The sequence below is a fragment of the Dendropsophus ebraccatus genome, chromosome 6, assembly GCF_027789765.1.
Source record: "Dendropsophus ebraccatus isolate aDenEbr1 chromosome 6, aDenEbr1.pat, whole genome shotgun sequence".
NCBI classification, from domain to species: Eukaryota; Metazoa; Chordata; class Amphibia; order Anura; family Hylidae; genus Dendropsophus; species Dendropsophus ebraccatus.
The window spans coordinates 123143473-123161497 of record NC_091459.1 but is presented as its reverse complement, the minus strand read 5'-3'; the positions used below and the strand labels follow the sequence as shown (position 1 = coordinate 123161497).

The following is an 18025-nucleotide window of genomic DNA, read 5'->3' as shown; positions in this document are numbered from 1 at the left end:
TCCCCCTTATAGATGCCCTCTTCTCCCCATCAACCTTATAGATGCCCCCTTCTCTCTCCCCCCCCCCCCCCCCGGAAAGCAGGTTTAAAAAAAACAAACAAACTCACCTTACAACGCACACCCCCGTCGAGCATTTTTCCTGTCAGTCCCCCGTCTGATGCGCGGCTGCCGGGGGTGTCGCGTCCTATCCCCGACAGCGCGCGTATCATAGAGCTCTCTGTGGGCTTGTGCTGTGGCCGCGACTTCCGGCACACAGAGAGCTCTATGATACGCGCGCTGCCGGGGATAGGACGCGACACTCCCGGCAGCCGCGCATCAGACGGGGGAATGACAGGAGCGCTGTCGGTCGGTCCCGTGCTCCTCCTGGCCCAGTGACTCCTTTTCCCTATGGTTGGGGAAAGGAGTCGCCGGGTCAGGAGGAGCACGGGACCCGCGTCACGGGCCCCCTGATGCGGTGGGGCCCCGTAGCAGCCGCTATGGCTGCTACGGCGGTAGTTCCGCCAGTGGATGTAGACATATGCACACTCACCACACATATAGATATACACACATGCATGCTCACCACACATATAGATATACACACATGCATGCCCAGCACATACATGGGTGTACATTATATATGCACATCCACCATATATAGATGTAGACATATGCACACTCACCACACATATAGATATACACACATGCATGCCCAGCACATACATGGGTGTACATTATATATGCACATCCACCACATATATAGATGTAGACATATGCACACTCACCACACATATAGATATACACACATGCATGCCCAGCACATACATGGGTGTACATTATACATGCACCACATATATAGATGTAGACATATGCACACTCACCACCAGGGCCATATTAACAGCTGCTGCCGCCCTAGGCACTAAACCTGAAGGTGCCCCATCTTCACGCACTAGTTAGCATCATGAAGAAATGGGAGGGTGGTTTCGGCCACATGCATTTCTCTACATGTAGAAACATTGTCTGAATCACGTTTTTCATGGTTTTTAACTGCTTAAAACGTAAACAAATTTCACCATAGGATTGGTAGACCAGATTTACTGACAAGTCTGAACAGAAGGTGGGAGACTAAAAAAATAAAAACAAACAAAAAAGTTGCTTCCTTTCCCCTGGTGCTGCCCTAGGCATTGGACCACGGGTGAGTAGTGGTAAATACGGCCCTGCTCACCACACATATAGATATACACACATGCATGGGTGTACACATTAACACATCCATCACATACATAGATGTACAAATTTACACGCTTACCACATACATAGTGTACATCTATGCACTCCCACCACATATGTACACATACATATATACAGTTGGACGCATATGCACGCTCACCACATACACAGTTGTACACATATGTACACTTACTACATATACAGTTGTACACATACGCACACTCATCACATATACAGTTGTACACATACACATGCTCACCACATATACAGTTGGACACATACGCATGCTCACCACATATACAGTTGGGCACATATGCACACTCACCACATATACAGTTGGACACATATGCACGCTCACCACATATACAGTTGGACACATATGCACGCTCACCATATATACAGTTGGACACATATGCACGCTCACCATATATACAGTTGGACACATATGCACGCTCACCACATATACAGTTGGACACATATGCACGCTCACCATATACACAGTTGGACACATATGCACACTCACCTCATATATTTGCGTCAAAGTTTGGGTCCGTCTGAACCGAACTTTAAATCAACCAAATGCAGGTGTTTAGCTGTTTTACTGCGGTTCAGCAAGTTTGCACATCTATACTCACCTGTCCGCACTCCTCCATTGTCCTTCTTCAGCGGCCAGTGATAGGCTGAGCAGGCTGTCCCTTGTGTCTCAGGAGTGACAGCCTGCTCAACCAATCAATGTCTGCTGCACTGTCATGTCTGTCAGTGATTGGCTGAGTGGGCTGGAGACACCGGAGACCTGTAGGAGGACACCTAGGACACCTACACTGGGTATTCTCTACTGAACTGAAGTCTTTGCAAAGTTCTGAACGAATCTCGGTTCGTAAGCGTTAGTTCACACATAATAATAACCCTTATCCCAATTGGGTGCACTGCTCAGGATTTTCCTAGTATTAGTAGATGGGTAATAAATGTTGGGGGGCTATTGTGACATCATGGATGGAAGATGGGGAAAGTTATATGGGGCAGTAAACAAGAAGATGCCCTGCTGCTCCATACAGCTTTATGAGGAACAGGGAGGTATAGATCCCAGTAAAAGGTGAGAGTGCATACTGTAGATCCCATAGAAAGTGATGACTGTAACTCCCCTTTAATTTCCCCTTTAAGATATACAGTAAGTGAAGGAGAAGATAGAGCACAGGCATGCAGTGATGGTTATGAGTCTGGTGGTGTCTCCTGTTGTTGTGTGCCCATCACATGCTGCCAGTGTCAGTGCCCTGCAGGCTGTGTGCCCTCTGCTGGGGGGGGGGGGGGCGGTCATGTGAGCAGGCAGGCGGTGCAGGGGGCGGGGCATGGCAGCTTATATATAAAGGAGGCGGCTGCTTCCTCCTCGTACATCCCCGGCTCCTCTGTGTCTGCCGGCCGCCCGGGTAAGACGCTCCTCTCCTTATTCCTTGTATACTTCTCCAGCGTCCTATGTTCTCACTGTATACAGGAGGATACACTGTAACAACTAGGATTACAGAGCAGTGTGGGTACTGCGCATGCGCCGTGCACTGTTTCCAGGGTCTGGCACAGCTGCTGGGGGGCTCCTCCTGATCAGCTGCAGGGTCGTCATTTTATTCTTTGTTTTACTTTCTATAGGGAAATATGTACAATGTATCGATTGTTTATTGTTTACTGTCTGGGATTGGCTTTGGATACAATGTAACAAGTCACTTCCTGTCTGTTGGGGGAAGCATTGTTATAGGTCACGTGCTAGCCTGGGACTTGTGGTTCTTCTGACTATGCAGTATGTCCCTGGCTGCTGAAGCATTGCATTGTGCAGCAGGGGTGGCCTATAGTGGGGTTGTATAGGTTCCCCCCCAGCTCACTGTTCCCTATGATGTGGGGGAGAATCTGTAATAACATACAGTCTGCATACACTTATTGTGGACATGTTCTTCCTTATCCAGATTCCGGGCCAGTCACCTGTTTGTGCCCTGCCCTTGTTTACAGCATGGCTGCCCCTGCACTGCTTATCATGTGTCCTTCTGGACTGATCCTTTAGAAAGGGAAGCAGCTGTGAATGCAGAATATTACACAACTAGTTCCTAATATTGCTTAGATCTTTAAAGGGGTTATCCAGCACTACACAAACATGGCCACTTTCCCCCTACTGTTGTCTCCAGGTTGGGTGGGGTTTTGAAACTCCGTTCCATTGAAGTAAATGGAGCTTAATTGCAAACCACACCTGATAACAGTAGGGGGAAAAGTGGCCATGTTTTTGTAGCGCTGGATGACCCCTTTAAGTTCCCATATGGGGCTGCTTGGTTTGGGACCAGTATATAGGATATGTACAGGGTGGAGAAGTCAAATTCCCAAGGCTGTATATTGGAGTATTCTTTGGTGGCTAATAACCAGGCCTAGGAGCGAATCCAAGGGCACAGTGATGTCATACTGCTATAAAAGGAAGGTGGATATAGGTATAGTCAATGACCTAGATAGGATGTGTTCATGTATAAATTAGAGTATACTTTCTGTCATATTGTGGCTCTACAGATGTGCTGTTATAATGCAGCAGCATAGGTCTCTGCACATACAGCCCTTATAATGATGCCCCCCTCCTTCTGGGATACCCTGAGACATATTGTAGCACTATCAGAGCGGATGCTGGGGATAGAACTTCCTTATGACTTTTCTCTATTGTCTCAATTTCATTTGTAATTAAAGGGATAGTTCACCCCAAAATGTTTTCTTTCATATCCACTGGTCCCAGCAAGTGCCAGAGATTTGTAATTTACGTCTTTTAAAAAAAATCTCCAGTCTTCCAGTACTTATCAGCTGCTGTATGTCCTGCAGGAAGTGGTGTATTCTTTCCAGTCAGTCTGACACAGTACTCTCTGCTTCCACCTCTGTCCATGACAGGAACGTCCAGAGCAGCAGCAAATCCCATAGAAAACCCCTCCTGCTCTCCAAATTGAAAGAATAGACCACTTCCTGCAGGACATACAGCAGCTGATAAGTACTGGAAGACTTGAGATTTTTTAATATAATTAAATTAGAAATCTCTGGCACTTGCTGGTACCAGTTGATTTGAAAGGGAAAAAAATTGTGAACTACCCCCTTTAATCTGGTTTTGAGAGATTTGCTTGTAATAAAGCGTGGTGCAGTTTTTGGAAGAAGCAATGTTCTTCTAGTCCTAGAGACCCCCTTTAAAACTATATCCTTTTCTAGTAAATGTCAGAGGTTCCTGTATTTCGCAACAGGCAAACGGTTAGTGTAAACCTTCGTGTATCAGCGTGTCTCTTGGGCGGCCTTATGGCTCTCTATGGTGGTCTATGGTGGTCTGTTGTGGTTAGTGAGTGTTTGGTGTTACAGCCTCTTGGTCTCTTGCTGACATGATGCTGCCTGGTTAGTAAGCTTGAGCTGCCATGTGACTGAGTAACTGGTGGCATGATCCCTTGGATTTCCCGTAGATCTAAGACCCTTGTTGTATATAGGTCTTGTATTATTAGCAGTTCCCTGATATAATAGAATCGTTTCCTTTCCCATCCTGGTCTCTGCTATAGGCCTGTGAGCAGGAGACGGGGGCATGTAGTCTGAATGTGCACGGACAGTTACCAAAATGGGATAAACACCTACACGTGTCCAGTTGTTGCAACACTGTAATTCCCATCAGGCCTGGACAGCCTAATAGTATTGCAACAGCTGGAGGGCTATATAGTATGATAGTGAGAGAAGTGGTAAGATGCAATCTCCTATTACTGTTTAGACAACAGACGCGGGTCCGGAGTATGACACTTGGCTGCGCATGAGCCGCTCTGTGTGTTATCTTGTAACATGAACTTACAGTAAATACAGACTGTTAAAGGGATTGTCCAGTGAAAATCTTTCAAATCAACTGATGTCAGACATATAGATTTGTAATTTACTTCTATTAAAAAATCTCCAGTCTTCCCTTATTAGCTGCTGTATGTCCTGCAGGAAATGTTTTATTTTCAGTCTGACACAGTGCTCTTTGCTGACATCTCTGGCCGAGACAGGAACTGTCCAGAGCAGGAGAGGTTTTCTATGGGGATTCATAGAAAACTGAGACTGAGCCTCGGCGAGAGATGTCAGCAAAGAGCACTGTGTCAGACTGAAAATAAAACATTTCCTGCAGGACATACAGCAGCTAATAAGTATGGGAGGACTTGAGATTTTTTAATAGAAGTAAATTACAAATCTATAATTCGATTTTCGCTGGACAACCCCTAGCCTTAAAACCTAAAGGGGATATCTGTACCCCCCTCCTCCAATGGTGACATGGTCATGCGGTCTGACAGCTGGAAGCCATATTACCTATTTGGGATTTTAAAAAAAACTATTTGCATTACAAAAGGCCTGTTAATGTTTCAGATTTGTCTAATTCAAGGGGATTCACACAGACGGGTTCTCTAATGCTCATTATGATTGGTTTGAAGCCATCGAGGAACTTCAATGAAACAGTGTAGCCAAATGACACCTAGTATTACTGCCTCACACACTACCTACCTGACACACTACATCTATGACCTGTACAATAGATTTACAGGGAAAATGTCAGAGCTGCAGTTCCATTTACAAACTGCTGCTACTGTTAGATGGCTATAAGTACAGGGAGACACATGGCAGCTTACATAATACATACATACATCTGTGGTTCCAGAAGTCTGTGCAAAAAGTCTGAGGCGTTCCCGAGCTCCTTATGTGCTGCAAGTTGTAACATCCCCCCCCCCCCCCTCCCATCCCTGACCCTGTTATGGGCACAGCTTGCATCAAACTGTGAATGAAGGGTCAGGGATGGGAGGGGGAGTGAGGAATAAAAGAGAATGGAGAATAAAAGCATATGTATTGTTATGGAAGCACAGACGTATGTATGCAAGGTACCATGTGTCTCCGTATACTAATGGCTGTCTAACAGTAGCAGCCATTTGGAATGTGAATTGAAGCTGCTAAAGATTGGCTTAGCAGGTAAAATGTGTTGGGCCAATAACTGTGCACTAAATCTTTGATTTCACATATGCCAATACATAGTATATTGTAGTATTTCTCCATAGAAGTAATGATTGGCTGAGCAGCAGGCAGTCAGCTGGTGGGAGGGTGATCAGGGTAGGGTGAGTATAGTAAATTGTAGTAGTATTTATCCATATAAGCAATGATTGGTAGGTAGGTGAGTACATTTTTATATAGTTCCTAGCCTAGCCAGGTCACATACAGAATATAGTCCCCAGATATGGGCTGTCTCATCAGAGGCCTTTGAATTCTTTGGCTTGCAGATCACGCAGGTAGCCAGATAAATGCTGCAGCTAGCCAGACAGTGGTGCCGCTGCAGGGGAAGAAATGTATCATTACACAGCAGCCAGCAAAATAAAGGTTGTCCATGCAATAAAGCAGTGGCCCTAGTCTACCAGAATGGGGAGCGGCTGTGGCTTATAGAGGGAGGTCGGGAGTAGGGGAAACGCTTTATAGACTAGAGGGTCCATAGTGAGGTTATACTGGGATTCTCCTAATACCAGTGACAGTGGCTTCTATTACCGCCAGAGGCCTCTCTGGGTGTGGTTGTGTCCTGGTATAGTCACTGACCTATTCTAGAACTTGTACTGATGGTAAATCCAGAAAAACCACCTCCTTGGCATGTGACACTTGTTCTATACCAGGAAATGAGCTGAAGTCTTTAAATACATTAATAAGCAAAATCCCCATCAAAAATTCCCATAGTTCCTGGCTTTTGGTTCTCTGTGTACTGTAGTGCCCGTTCCATTGTGTAGACCAGCATATTTGCTATATAACCTACTTAAAGGGGGGTATAGACACCATGCATCATTGACTTGGTTGAAACGTATGGAAATAAAGGGGGAGACTTATCAAACATGGTGTAAAGGTGTAAAGTGAGACTGGCTCAGTTGCCCCTAGCAACCAATCAGATTCCACCTTTCATTCCTCACAGGCTCTTTGGAAAATGAAATGTGGAATCTGGTTGCTAGGGGAAACTGAGGCTAAGGCTAGGTTCACACTGTGTTTTTTGCAATCCCCGTTTTTTTTTTTTTTTTTTTTGCAAAAAATAGATGCATTTGTGTGCATCCGTTTTTCCGTTGACTTTCATTGTAAAAAAACAGATCCAAACTGATCTGTGTCTTTTGACTGACAAAAAAACGTAGCTGACACTACTTTTGTGTCCGTTAAAAAAAACAGATCCATTTTGATCCTTTTTTTTTTTTTTTTTTTACAATGGGTCGATGGAAAAACGAAAAAAAACCAGATGCATTTGTGTGCTTCCATCAGTTTTTTTTTCAAAAACGCAGTGTGAACCTAGCCTAAATGTACACAACCAGCGGCCCTCCAGTTGATGAAAAGCTACAATTCCCATCATGCCTGGAAACACATTGTCTGTCCAGGCATGATGGTAATTGTAGTTTTGTAACAGCTGGAGGGCTGGTTATGCACCCCTGACATACATGAATAGGATATCTGGTAGTGGGTTGTCCAGGTATAACTAATATAACTCTGGGGGGAGCTGTATGTGTGACATATGAAGTGAGTAACTTTGTTACGTTTCGTCTCCACAGGGCGAAATCCTGCAACAATGTGGTGGTCACTGGCCCTCCTCTGTGTTCTGGCCTCCTTCGCCAGCTCCCGTAATGTCCCTTTATTCAAGCCTCTGTCCGGTGAGGTGGTGAATTATATCAACAAGTTAAATACTACCTGGAAGGTGAGCGAGGGTCTCTGCAGGGGGGAGGACTGTGTTCTCCTATCCATGAGGGTGATACTTTCTTTACTGTATAAGTGATAGAATGCAAAACTTTGATCACATTAAAGGGGTAGTTAACCCCTATTTTTTTTTTTCTTTCAAATCAGTTGGTTTTGTAATTTACTTCTATTAAACAAATCTCCAGTCTTCCAGTACTTCTCAGCTGCTGAATGTCTTGCAGGAAGTGGTGTATTCTTTCCAGTCTGACAGTGCCCTCTGCTGCCACCTCGGTCCATGTCAGGAACTGTCCAGAGCAGTAACAAATCCCCATAGAAAACTTCTCCTGCTCTGGACAGTTCCTGACATGGAAGATGTGGGGCGGCTCCTTGCTGATGCTGCAGGCATGATTATAGAAGATTTCCCACCAGCCGTGACTAGTTCAAATCAAAACTCCGCCCCAACGTCTACGTAACGGGTGTACAGTGCGGGGGATGATTAAACTATGTTTTTGGGCTTAAGAGCAGCATTAGGGATGGTCCGAACAGAGTTCAGTTCGGGTTCGCATGAACCCGAACCCTCGGTAATGATTCCTGTTGTAAACTAACTTTGTTGTCCTGTTTTGGTGCCTCATCTCCCTCCACCCCTCCCCTCTCCATAAGAAAACCACGAACACAGGGGGAGAGCTTCAAACTGCTTTTTCATGATAAAAATGCATTTTTCGGCTAATAAACCCAATTACAAAGTTTCTTAAAATCGCCTGTACTATTGATTTCTGCAAAAAAAAATAACGCCAGTAACACTTTATCAGTCCAAAGGAAAAACTACCTTTGAAAGTTGCGGTGGGTGAATATATTAGTGTTATGTATTGCAGCTGATGTATGGCACAGTACATGATTTCTGAAGTCCTCACCCTCAGCTGCTTTTTCTCCTAGGCTGGACAGAATTTTCCAAATGCAGACCTCAGTTACGTAAAGAGACTCTGCGGCACAAAGCTCAAAGGACAAAGGCTGCCGATCAGGTAGGATCCGGATCACGCAGTACAGCTTTAGTATTGTCATCTCCTCTATGTACATCCCAACCTACATTCAGAATTCTGCTTCAGTTCTTTAGCATTGCTAGTGGACTGAGGTTGTGTAATGCAGCGGTCTCCGACCTTCATAGCTGCTGCAAAACTACTACTCCCTGTCCCACCAAGTGCCTAAAGCTATTGGGACATGTTGTAAAACCAGTTGGCATAATGCTGCTCCCACAGTGCTAAACACTGAAAAGATGTTCCTGTCTGTAATATATTAGGAAACTGTTATATTTTTGGTGCCAATGGTCTGTTGAGAAGCGATGTCCAAGAAATCCCTTGTGCTGTGGACGGTCTTGTACCATCATGGTATTCTTCATGTAGTTGCTGTAAACATTATAGTAGTTGCACTGGTTGTGCATTCTTAAAGTGAATGTACCATCAGGCCTGGGCTGAAGCACTGGAAGCGGGTTGACCCACCCCCAGTGGGCGGAAACCCCCGCCCCTGAATGACACTGCTCCATTAGAATCAATGGAGCAGTGTAATACGGGGCGGGGGTTTCCTCCCACTGGGGGTGGGTCAGCCCGCCTCCAGTGCTTCAGCCCAGGCCTGATGGTACATTCACTTTAACTTTCAAGGCAATCTATCACTAGGTAGAATGAACTAGTGACAGAAATGCTTAACAGAGCACTGTATTACTGACTACATTCTGTTTAGCCGTTCTCCTAATATGTGGGAGAATGGGCTTCATACCATGACGCCCCCACCCGTGCCCTTCAGCTGCTGATTGACAGCTGTCTACCTATACACAGTATGCCAATTAGCAGCCAATGGGCAAAGTGAACTGGTGCTCATGAATACTCAGGATTACAGAGCGCGCACACACAAAATGGAGAAGGTGAGTGCGCATTGCGCAGTCCTCCCTATTCACGATGATATCCTTGAAACCTCAGCACAGAACAATGTCATTATTTTGTTCACCTTCTGTCACTAGATAGAACAGCATAAACCTACTGACAGTCATTAATATAATGGGAAAAGATTGATACCTGCAAAATTGAGGCTGTGGACAGTAAAGAGTGGTAAGCCTGAGCAACGGGGGTTGGGGTACATATATTACAGTATCCAAAAATCCTTGAATTGTCGGGTGGGGCCGGTGCCATGTTACAACTCATTGTGGTCCGGTACGCTGTTTCACAAGCTATTGGTGTGAAGTAGCTGCGTCACCCCATGTCCCCACATCTGTACACTGCTTGTGCAATGACCCAGATGTGACCAGACCCAGAAGAACATACAACACTTTTATACTTGCGTAAACAGTGCCATGATGTCCACACCATGGGGTGTCATTTACCCTAGTGATACTGGGTCTTTGGCATCAACATCTTCGGTGTGAACCAGAGTCTTAGTCATCTAACACGGATCACTGGTGCCATGCTTGGTTTGGATTTGGTCAACTGGTAGGTTGCTGGAGCCTTTGAAGTTGAGCACCATGTGGTTGTAGAGTGCTACCATCACCAGATCTTATTACACTGTGCTGAAGGGTTAGTGCTGAACAGAATGTCTGATCATGCCGATGAAAGCCTGGCGCAACCCCACCCCGCCACGGCAATGGGCCAACAAAATGAGTGTATTCATGTGATGGATTGTAGGACTGAATTTTCTACCACAGTGGGTATGTGACATATCTGATCTTCAATGTGTGACTGATACTGTTAACTATACACCCCAATGGACTCAAAGAATTATAGCAGTGATTGTTGTGCTCTGTAATATACTTCATCATGAGCTATAAAAGGTATAAACCCCAAACCACTATCTATTTGGTGATTCTCGCAATGACTGCATGCTTCACCTCCTCACCCACCATTTCTCGTCCTGTGGTGGACAGATCCTCTGCCACTCTGCTGTCTACAGAAGCATCAATGACCCCCATGATTAACGGCCTGGGCCCTCCCACCGAGACCTTTCAGCATCAGTGACCTGGCTGTGAACACCAGCTTCCGAGAACTGCTGACCAAAGGCCAGCCAAGGATGGCAACAGTGACCCAGTGTTTGACCAAGACTGTGGGCCTCACCGAAGAGGCAGTTGATGTCAAAGACCTAGTATCACTGGGGTAAAGGAAACGCCCATGGTGTGGACGGTCATGCAGAATCATGGCATTCTATGTAGTTGCAATAAACCTCTATTACAAGTTCCTGTACGGGTAGTGCGTTCTTCTAAACTTGAAGTGAGGTGAAAAGATCAATACCAGTAAGACTGATGAAGGGTGTTCTGGGCAGTCACAAAAGTAGTCAGCAGAGAGGTGAAACTGCCTTGACACCCACCAGTTAATATGGCTTTTACTGAGAGGTTTGGTAAGAGAGGTGTCCACAAAAAAGATGTCTTATCAGCAAATTGTTGGTTTGGGCATGTTCTGTTTTATGCCCCATGACTGCTTCTTGCTGTGGCTAGCTGCTTTGGGCATTGATTGTTGGGGATGGGGGGCTTTAGGCAGGGCCATATGGGCCAAGCTGTGATTGGCCGTGTGATGTCATTAATGGGAGGAGCATTTAGTTTTATAACTTTTGGTAGTGTTGCTGCTGCTCTTATATCTCACTTCCCAGCAGTTTTCTCTCCATGGTAGACAAAAGCTTCAGCAGAAACTCACTTGACCTATCCCTCCACTGTTTTTTTTTACCAGATGATAATCATGGACATTATATCACGCCTAGTGCATTAGTTTATATACCAGTTACACCGCTATATCTTTATCTTATAGGTACTCATTTTCTGAAAAAATGAAGCTGCCGGAAAACTTTGACTCCCGGGAGAATTGGCCAAACTGTCCTACAATCAAGGAGATTAGAGACCAAGGTTCCTGTGGCTCCTGCTGGGTAAGTGAGAAGTAACTTTCACGTCTACTTTCAGATGTCTCCTCTCGGTGACTCTGACCAACTTTGTTGTCTTGTAGGCATTCGGAGCAGTGGAGGCCATTTCTGACCGTGTCTGTGTGCACTCTAATGGGAAGCTGAATGTGGAGGTGTCTGCAGAGGATCTTCTCTCTTGTTGTGGATCGGAGTGTGGAATGGGGTGAGCAGACCTACAACACCAAGGCCTACTTTGGTTTGCATTTTGGTAGGAAGGATCAGAAGTAATCTATGGGGACTTAGTTTTTAGGCTGCTGGTTAATATGGGTAGGAAGTCTTAGCTGAGATCTGGTACCATGGTTGCACTTAACCCCCAAAATTTTAACTTTTTTAGATGTAATGGAGGATACCCATCTGGTGCTTGGGAATTCTGGACCGAAAAGGGTCTTGTGTCTGGGGGCCTGTATGACTCTCATATTGGTAAGTAGCTCATGGGTTTGAGTGGTTGAGTCTGACGGGATGGTTTTTTTTTTTTTTTTTTTGCTTGAAGGGGTTGTCTTGGAAATATCACATCCCCTATTCCTAATCTAGAAGATAAGTCTATGATCACAGGACTTCAAGGGAGAGCTCGGACTGTGGTGGACGCCCACAGTCTCAAGGTTGAGGTTCTGAGTGTCCTATCAGAATGAAGTGGTGGTCAATGAGTACAGCAGCTCCCATAGTCAATAAATGGAGGAGGACTGCTCACTTTAGACTGCTTTTCTATTCCAATTGGAGACCTAGAACACCATTCCAGTTGGCTGGTCCACTTTGGGGTTACTGATCTTGACAACCCCCTTTAAACTCAGTCTTGGTGTAATGTAAATCTTTCTGTTGTGTAGGCTGCAGACCATACTCCATCCCACCCTGTGAGCACCATGTCAATGGCTCCCGTCCATCATGTAAAGGAGAAGAAGGTGACACTCCACGATGTGTAAAGAAATGCGAGAATGGCTATGGTCCAGACTACAGCTCGGACAAGCACTTTGGTGAGTGTACTCTTCCAATCCCTTTGGGTATTGTGGTGAATCCTTAGGCTACGGATACAAAACCGTTTTGACACACGTTGATAGGTCGCCATGTCGCATTGCAGTAAATGTACTGCCGAAGGTCTGTCAATGGAGTCGTGATCCAACCCAACTGGTCACTTTCTTGGCCCATTCACCATCTTCAACAATCATGGAGTGCAGCTTTTGCGTTTGGCCACGACTGGTGTTGGGTAACAAGTCCCCCTCTAGCCCTAGCGTTGAGTTGGTCATTATGTTCCCAGTCTTACCAGTGGCTATACGAACAGTAGAATTCTCTTGTCTCTGCAACAGTCCTATAATGGCTATCCAGTATTAAAAGGACATGGCTGCCATCTTCCAGAAACTGAATTACACCGGTCCATAGGTTAGTTGGCTCACCTGCATTGAAGTGAATCTGTAAGGGTCTTTTTACTTACAGATATCTGACTGATATTGATTTGAAAAATGGAGAAATCAGTCTTTCTTTATGTCCTGTTCTGTTTATAGTCTGTTCCTGGCTTTGGCTTCAAAAATCTGTAAGCTAAATCTGTGTAAAAGGACCCAACACTGCACACAACTTGTCACTGGTGTAAGCAGCCATGTTCTTATTCTGACGGCGGCTTTTACTTTGATAGCCCAGGGGAAAGAAAGATTCCAGACTCTTCAAATAGAATTTCCTCTTCCATGAAGGACTTGTACCTCTAATTTTTAATAATTCTCTCTTTGATCCTTAGGTTCTAAATCATATGGTGTCCCAAGCAGCCAACAGGAGATCATGGAGGAGATCTACAAGAATGGCCCAGTAGAGGGGGCTTTTACTGTCTATGAGGACTTCCCTACATATAAGTCAGGTGGGTTTCTGATGATTGTGGAATAGCTTTAGGGCCCTAATCCACAGGAACGATAATCGGCCCAATTCAGCCGATTATCGCTCGGTGGAATAGAGAGAACGATCAGCCGATCGGGTCATCGGCTGATCGTTCATTTAGGGCCAGACCTAAAATCATTGTTCCCCCACCGCGCATTGCTACGGTGGAATAGCGGTGCGCGGCGGGCGACTATTTGACAAGCAGCAGCATCATACATTACCTGCAGGGCTTCTTCGCTCTTTCTTTCTCCCTGGGTCCCGCACGCTTTAGCTTCAGAATGGCCTGTCAGCTGACGGAGTGCTCAGCCAATCACAGGCCGGAACCACCGCGGCCTGTGATTGGCTGAGTGGCCTGTCAGCTGACAGGCCATTCTGAAGCTAGAGCGCGCGGGACCCGGGGAGGAAGACAGAGCGAAGAAGCCCTGCAGGTAATGTATGCTGCAAGGACATCGGTAACTATGTCCCTGCAGCCCTCGCTCAACGATCATTAGGCCGTAGAATAGGCCCAGTAAACGAGCGGTGATCTAGCAGATCGGCGCTCGTTTACATTGTTGATCGGGCCCTCCTCGGCCCGTGGAATAGGACCCTAAGGGCCCTATTCCACCGGACGATTATAGTTTGCATAATCATTAACTATCTCAAACGACCACTATTGTAAAAGACCTAAAACGTTCACTCATTTCCATGGAACGATAATCGTTACTTATGATCGGAATTGCGATGGTTTTTTTCTTCGCTATTTATTCACTAATGCGTTCGCATCTATTGCGAACGACCGATTGATGTCTCATTCAATGCGAACGATTTGCGAACGAGCAAAGATAAAAATAGGTCCAGGTCTTATATAGCGATCAACGATTTCTCGTTCGGTCGTTAATCGTTAACTGCATTTCAACCGAACGATTATCGTTTAGATTCGAACGATTTAACGATAATCTGATTGATGATCGTCCGGTGGAATAGGGCCCTTAGGCTCCCGAACAGTTAAGGCTGAGCTGTGCTCTGACCTTTGCTGGGGTCATTTTAAAGAGGGGTAGGCTGAGCTGTTGTGTAATCTGCTACCGCAGAGAGCTGAGTAGACTGTAAATGAGATGGTTCTGTGCACTGGGTGGGCTTGTAGGTCCCCTCAGTGCATCGCCTGACTGCCGGCTCCTGTAACACGCCGCCTCATAAATATTCATTATGCACCAACTATACTTCATTGCAACATATATTTTCAAATCTTAAACCTATGACCCTTCATGTCTTCACAAACTCTTTACCTTGTTTCTTTCCATAGGAGTGTACAAACACGTCACCGGGGAGGAGATCGGAGGTCATGCTATTAAGATCCTGGGATGGGGTGTGGAGGATGGAACGCCATACTGGCTCTGTGCCAACTCCTGGAATACTGACTGGGGTGATAAGGGTACGTCCATGTTGCTTATAGGAGTCTCCACAGACCTTTACAGAAGCTCTTATCACTCTCTATTGATTAGGGCCGTACACTGTGGTGCTGTTGTAAATGGGGGGGCAGCTGCGTGGAAGTGTGTGGGGGTGTGGGCATTATTTACAGGTCCCCAGTTTGTCCTCCACATGAAGGACCAATGATGGGATGGGTTACCAGATAGAGGATGAGATGTGTGGGCCTGGCATTAGACTCTAAGGCTGGGTTCACATTGCATTTTTGATGTCCGGTTATCAGATGGGGAAAAAAGCATGCACTTGTGTGCATCAGCTTGTATCTGTTCTATTATCCACTTTCATAATATAAAAAAGGATCAAAACGCACCCTCTTTTTAGTGTAAACAAATGTTTTTTGTTTTTTTTTATTTTTTTTTTATAATGGAAGTCAATGGAAAAACTGTTTCAAACGGATGCATGCGTTTTTTTTGGGGGGGTTTTCCCCCATTAAAGGGGTTTACCTTTTTTTTTTTTTTTTTTAAATCAACTGGTGCCAGAGATTTGTAATTTATTTCTACTTAAGTACTGGAAGACTTGAGATTTTTTTTTTTATCAGCTGCTATATGTTCTGCAGGAAGAGGTGTATTCTTTCCAGTCTGGAAAGCAGGAGGAGTTTTCTATGGGGATTTGCTGCTCTGGACAGTTCCTGACATGGACAGAGGTGGCAGCAGAGAACACTGTCAGACTGGAAAGAATACACCACCACTTCCTGCAGAACATACAGCTGCTTATAAGTACTAGAAGAATTGATATTTTTTAATAGAAGTAAATTACAACTCTACTCTGGTACTTGCTGGGACCAGTTTGGTTTTATTTTAGGTTTTATTTTGTGAACCCAGCCTAAGGCACATATAGTCTTAAAGGTGACCCTATTAGGGTGGTATACAGGAAGTTGTGACACTCCCATAATTTTTTCTTTTGTTCCCTCACAGGTTTCTTCAAGATCCTTCGTGGTGAGGATCACTGCGGCATCGAGTCTGAAATTGTTGCAGGAATTCCAAAATAATGTCCAACCTACAAGGCTTCTCTGAACAGAAACTTTTAGCAACAAATTGGATTTTTTTTTTTTTTTTTTTAATCGACTATCACATTGTTTTACGGAATGTTTTTTAAAGAGAACGCGGCCGTGACTGGATGCTCGGAGTTGGGAGTTGTCAGGATCCGATCACCATGTCGCGACTGACGGCAATAAGGGTGCGTTCCCTCAATCACTCGCTACTCGTCTACAGGCAGGTTACTATGGACAGCCAGGTTTGTTTCTTCAGAGGTGATTCGGGAAGCCCATGATGTATGTTTAGGAAATACATAAGTTGCTGCTGAAAAGGTTTTTTAAAATTTTTTTTTTTCTTTTTGCACTGTTTTTATGAAGATTCTGCCTGTGAGTCTAAATCTGAACATTGAGCAACAAACCAGATTGTCGCAGCAGATCAGCAGGCGATCTGTCCTCGTCTATATGCATGAGACCCACTATACAAGACAGTACACTTTTTTTTTTTTTTTTTTTTTCTATTACTCCCTTTTTATCAATCTTCAGCTTTGCAGTTATCCAGGTGATTGTAGTAACAAAATCTCTTAAAGGTGTTATTCAGGATCAGAACAATACAGCTGATTTCCTCCTGAAATGCCACCAAACCTGTCTATGGGTTGTCTGGGATTGCATCTCTGCTCCATTGAAGCGAATGGGACTAAGGTGCAGTACCACATGCAACCTGCAGACAGGTGTGGAGCTGTTTTTTAGAAGAAAGCCGCCATGATTGTCTTATACTGACAACACCATTTAACCTGAATATCTGCAAGCGACATTTTAGATTCCTGTATAGTTGCCGTTTTTGAGCCTTGTGTAATAATGTGGATTTTACAATGAGGAGCTGACTGCACAATAAGCCACTAGATTCTGTGTTTTATCCGTATAAAATGTAACACTTTTAGTTTTGCCAATAAAATGCCTTGTCTTCCTTTCTAATGACTTTGTCCTTTTTGAGCTTTAAAAAAAAAAGTCCAGGATAAACCTAACCACCTGAATGCTTTACTGGAAAATGTTTCTTAAAGAGACAGTACAGCTTAATATTTTGGACAAGTTTACAGTCAACAGGTTTCGCTTGAATGTGATAGCTTTTGTTCCCTTAAGAATACTTTGTCCCAATACTAGTCTAAACTATTGCCAGTCTCTTTAGTGGGTCTTTAGTTAGAAGACTTTGTAGAGCTGATGGGGGGGCTTCCAGAGACACCTGTCTAGGCAGTGCAGAACTCTCAGGGTGACCTTTATACTTGAGACTTGGTAGAATAAACACATACTCATGGGTTAGTGGATAGGGCCTCATACTGGGGAAAAAATGGAGTGCCAGATCCAGGAACATGGGCCCTGGGCTTGAACTACTGGGTGTAGCTAATCCCTCACGATTACCAGAGGAGGATGAGCAAAGGTTCAGTGGGGTACGTCTGCTTAATCCGCTCTTTGCCACCACTGGCGATAGTCCTGTCAGCTTAAGGACTTACTGATGAAAAATAATTTGTAGAACATGGTCACCCCAGTAGTAGACTGATGTGGTACTGTGGATGGTAGTTGACCATCTTAGGGTTTTAACAGGCCATCACTTGGTGGGCTGGAACGTGTAAGAAAAGAATAAGTCTAGCAGGAGCAGGCCTTGGGGCAACCCTCTCTTCAGGAACACTAACAGGATGCACACTACTCCTCCAACTAAGTAATCTGACGAGGCTTGACTAGATTTCCTGTATAGGGTTACAGGCGAGATAATCTCACATTGATGGAGGAACTGTGAGGTGACTTAACGCCCCATTGGTGGGAACTTTCTATAATCCCTGATAGGTCAGGCAATGGGAACTATAGTCAATGGGAACTATAGTCAATCACACTCTTGCACATATAAAACATATAACATCAACAGTACAT

The 18025-nt window shown here is 44.9% G+C and overlaps 1 protein-coding gene across 1 annotated transcript; it reads left to right on the top strand.

Annotated features, from left to right (window-relative positions):
* Positions 1-2550: 2550 nt before the first annotated feature.
* CTSB (cathepsin B) lies at positions 2551-17077 on the top strand. Its single transcript, XM_069975821.1, has 10 exons — positions 2551-2633; positions 7773-7915; positions 8827-8912; positions 11670-11784; positions 11862-11980; positions 12152-12237; positions 12639-12785; positions 13538-13654; positions 14951-15079; positions 16047-17077. The coding sequence occupies exons 2-10, from the start codon at positions 7790-7792 to the stop codon at positions 16118-16120; spliced, it is 999 nt and encodes a 332-aa protein (XP_069831922.1). The 5' UTR covers positions 2551-2633; positions 7773-7789; the 3' UTR covers positions 16121-17077.
* The last annotated feature ends 948 nt before the right edge of the window (positions 17078-18025 follow it).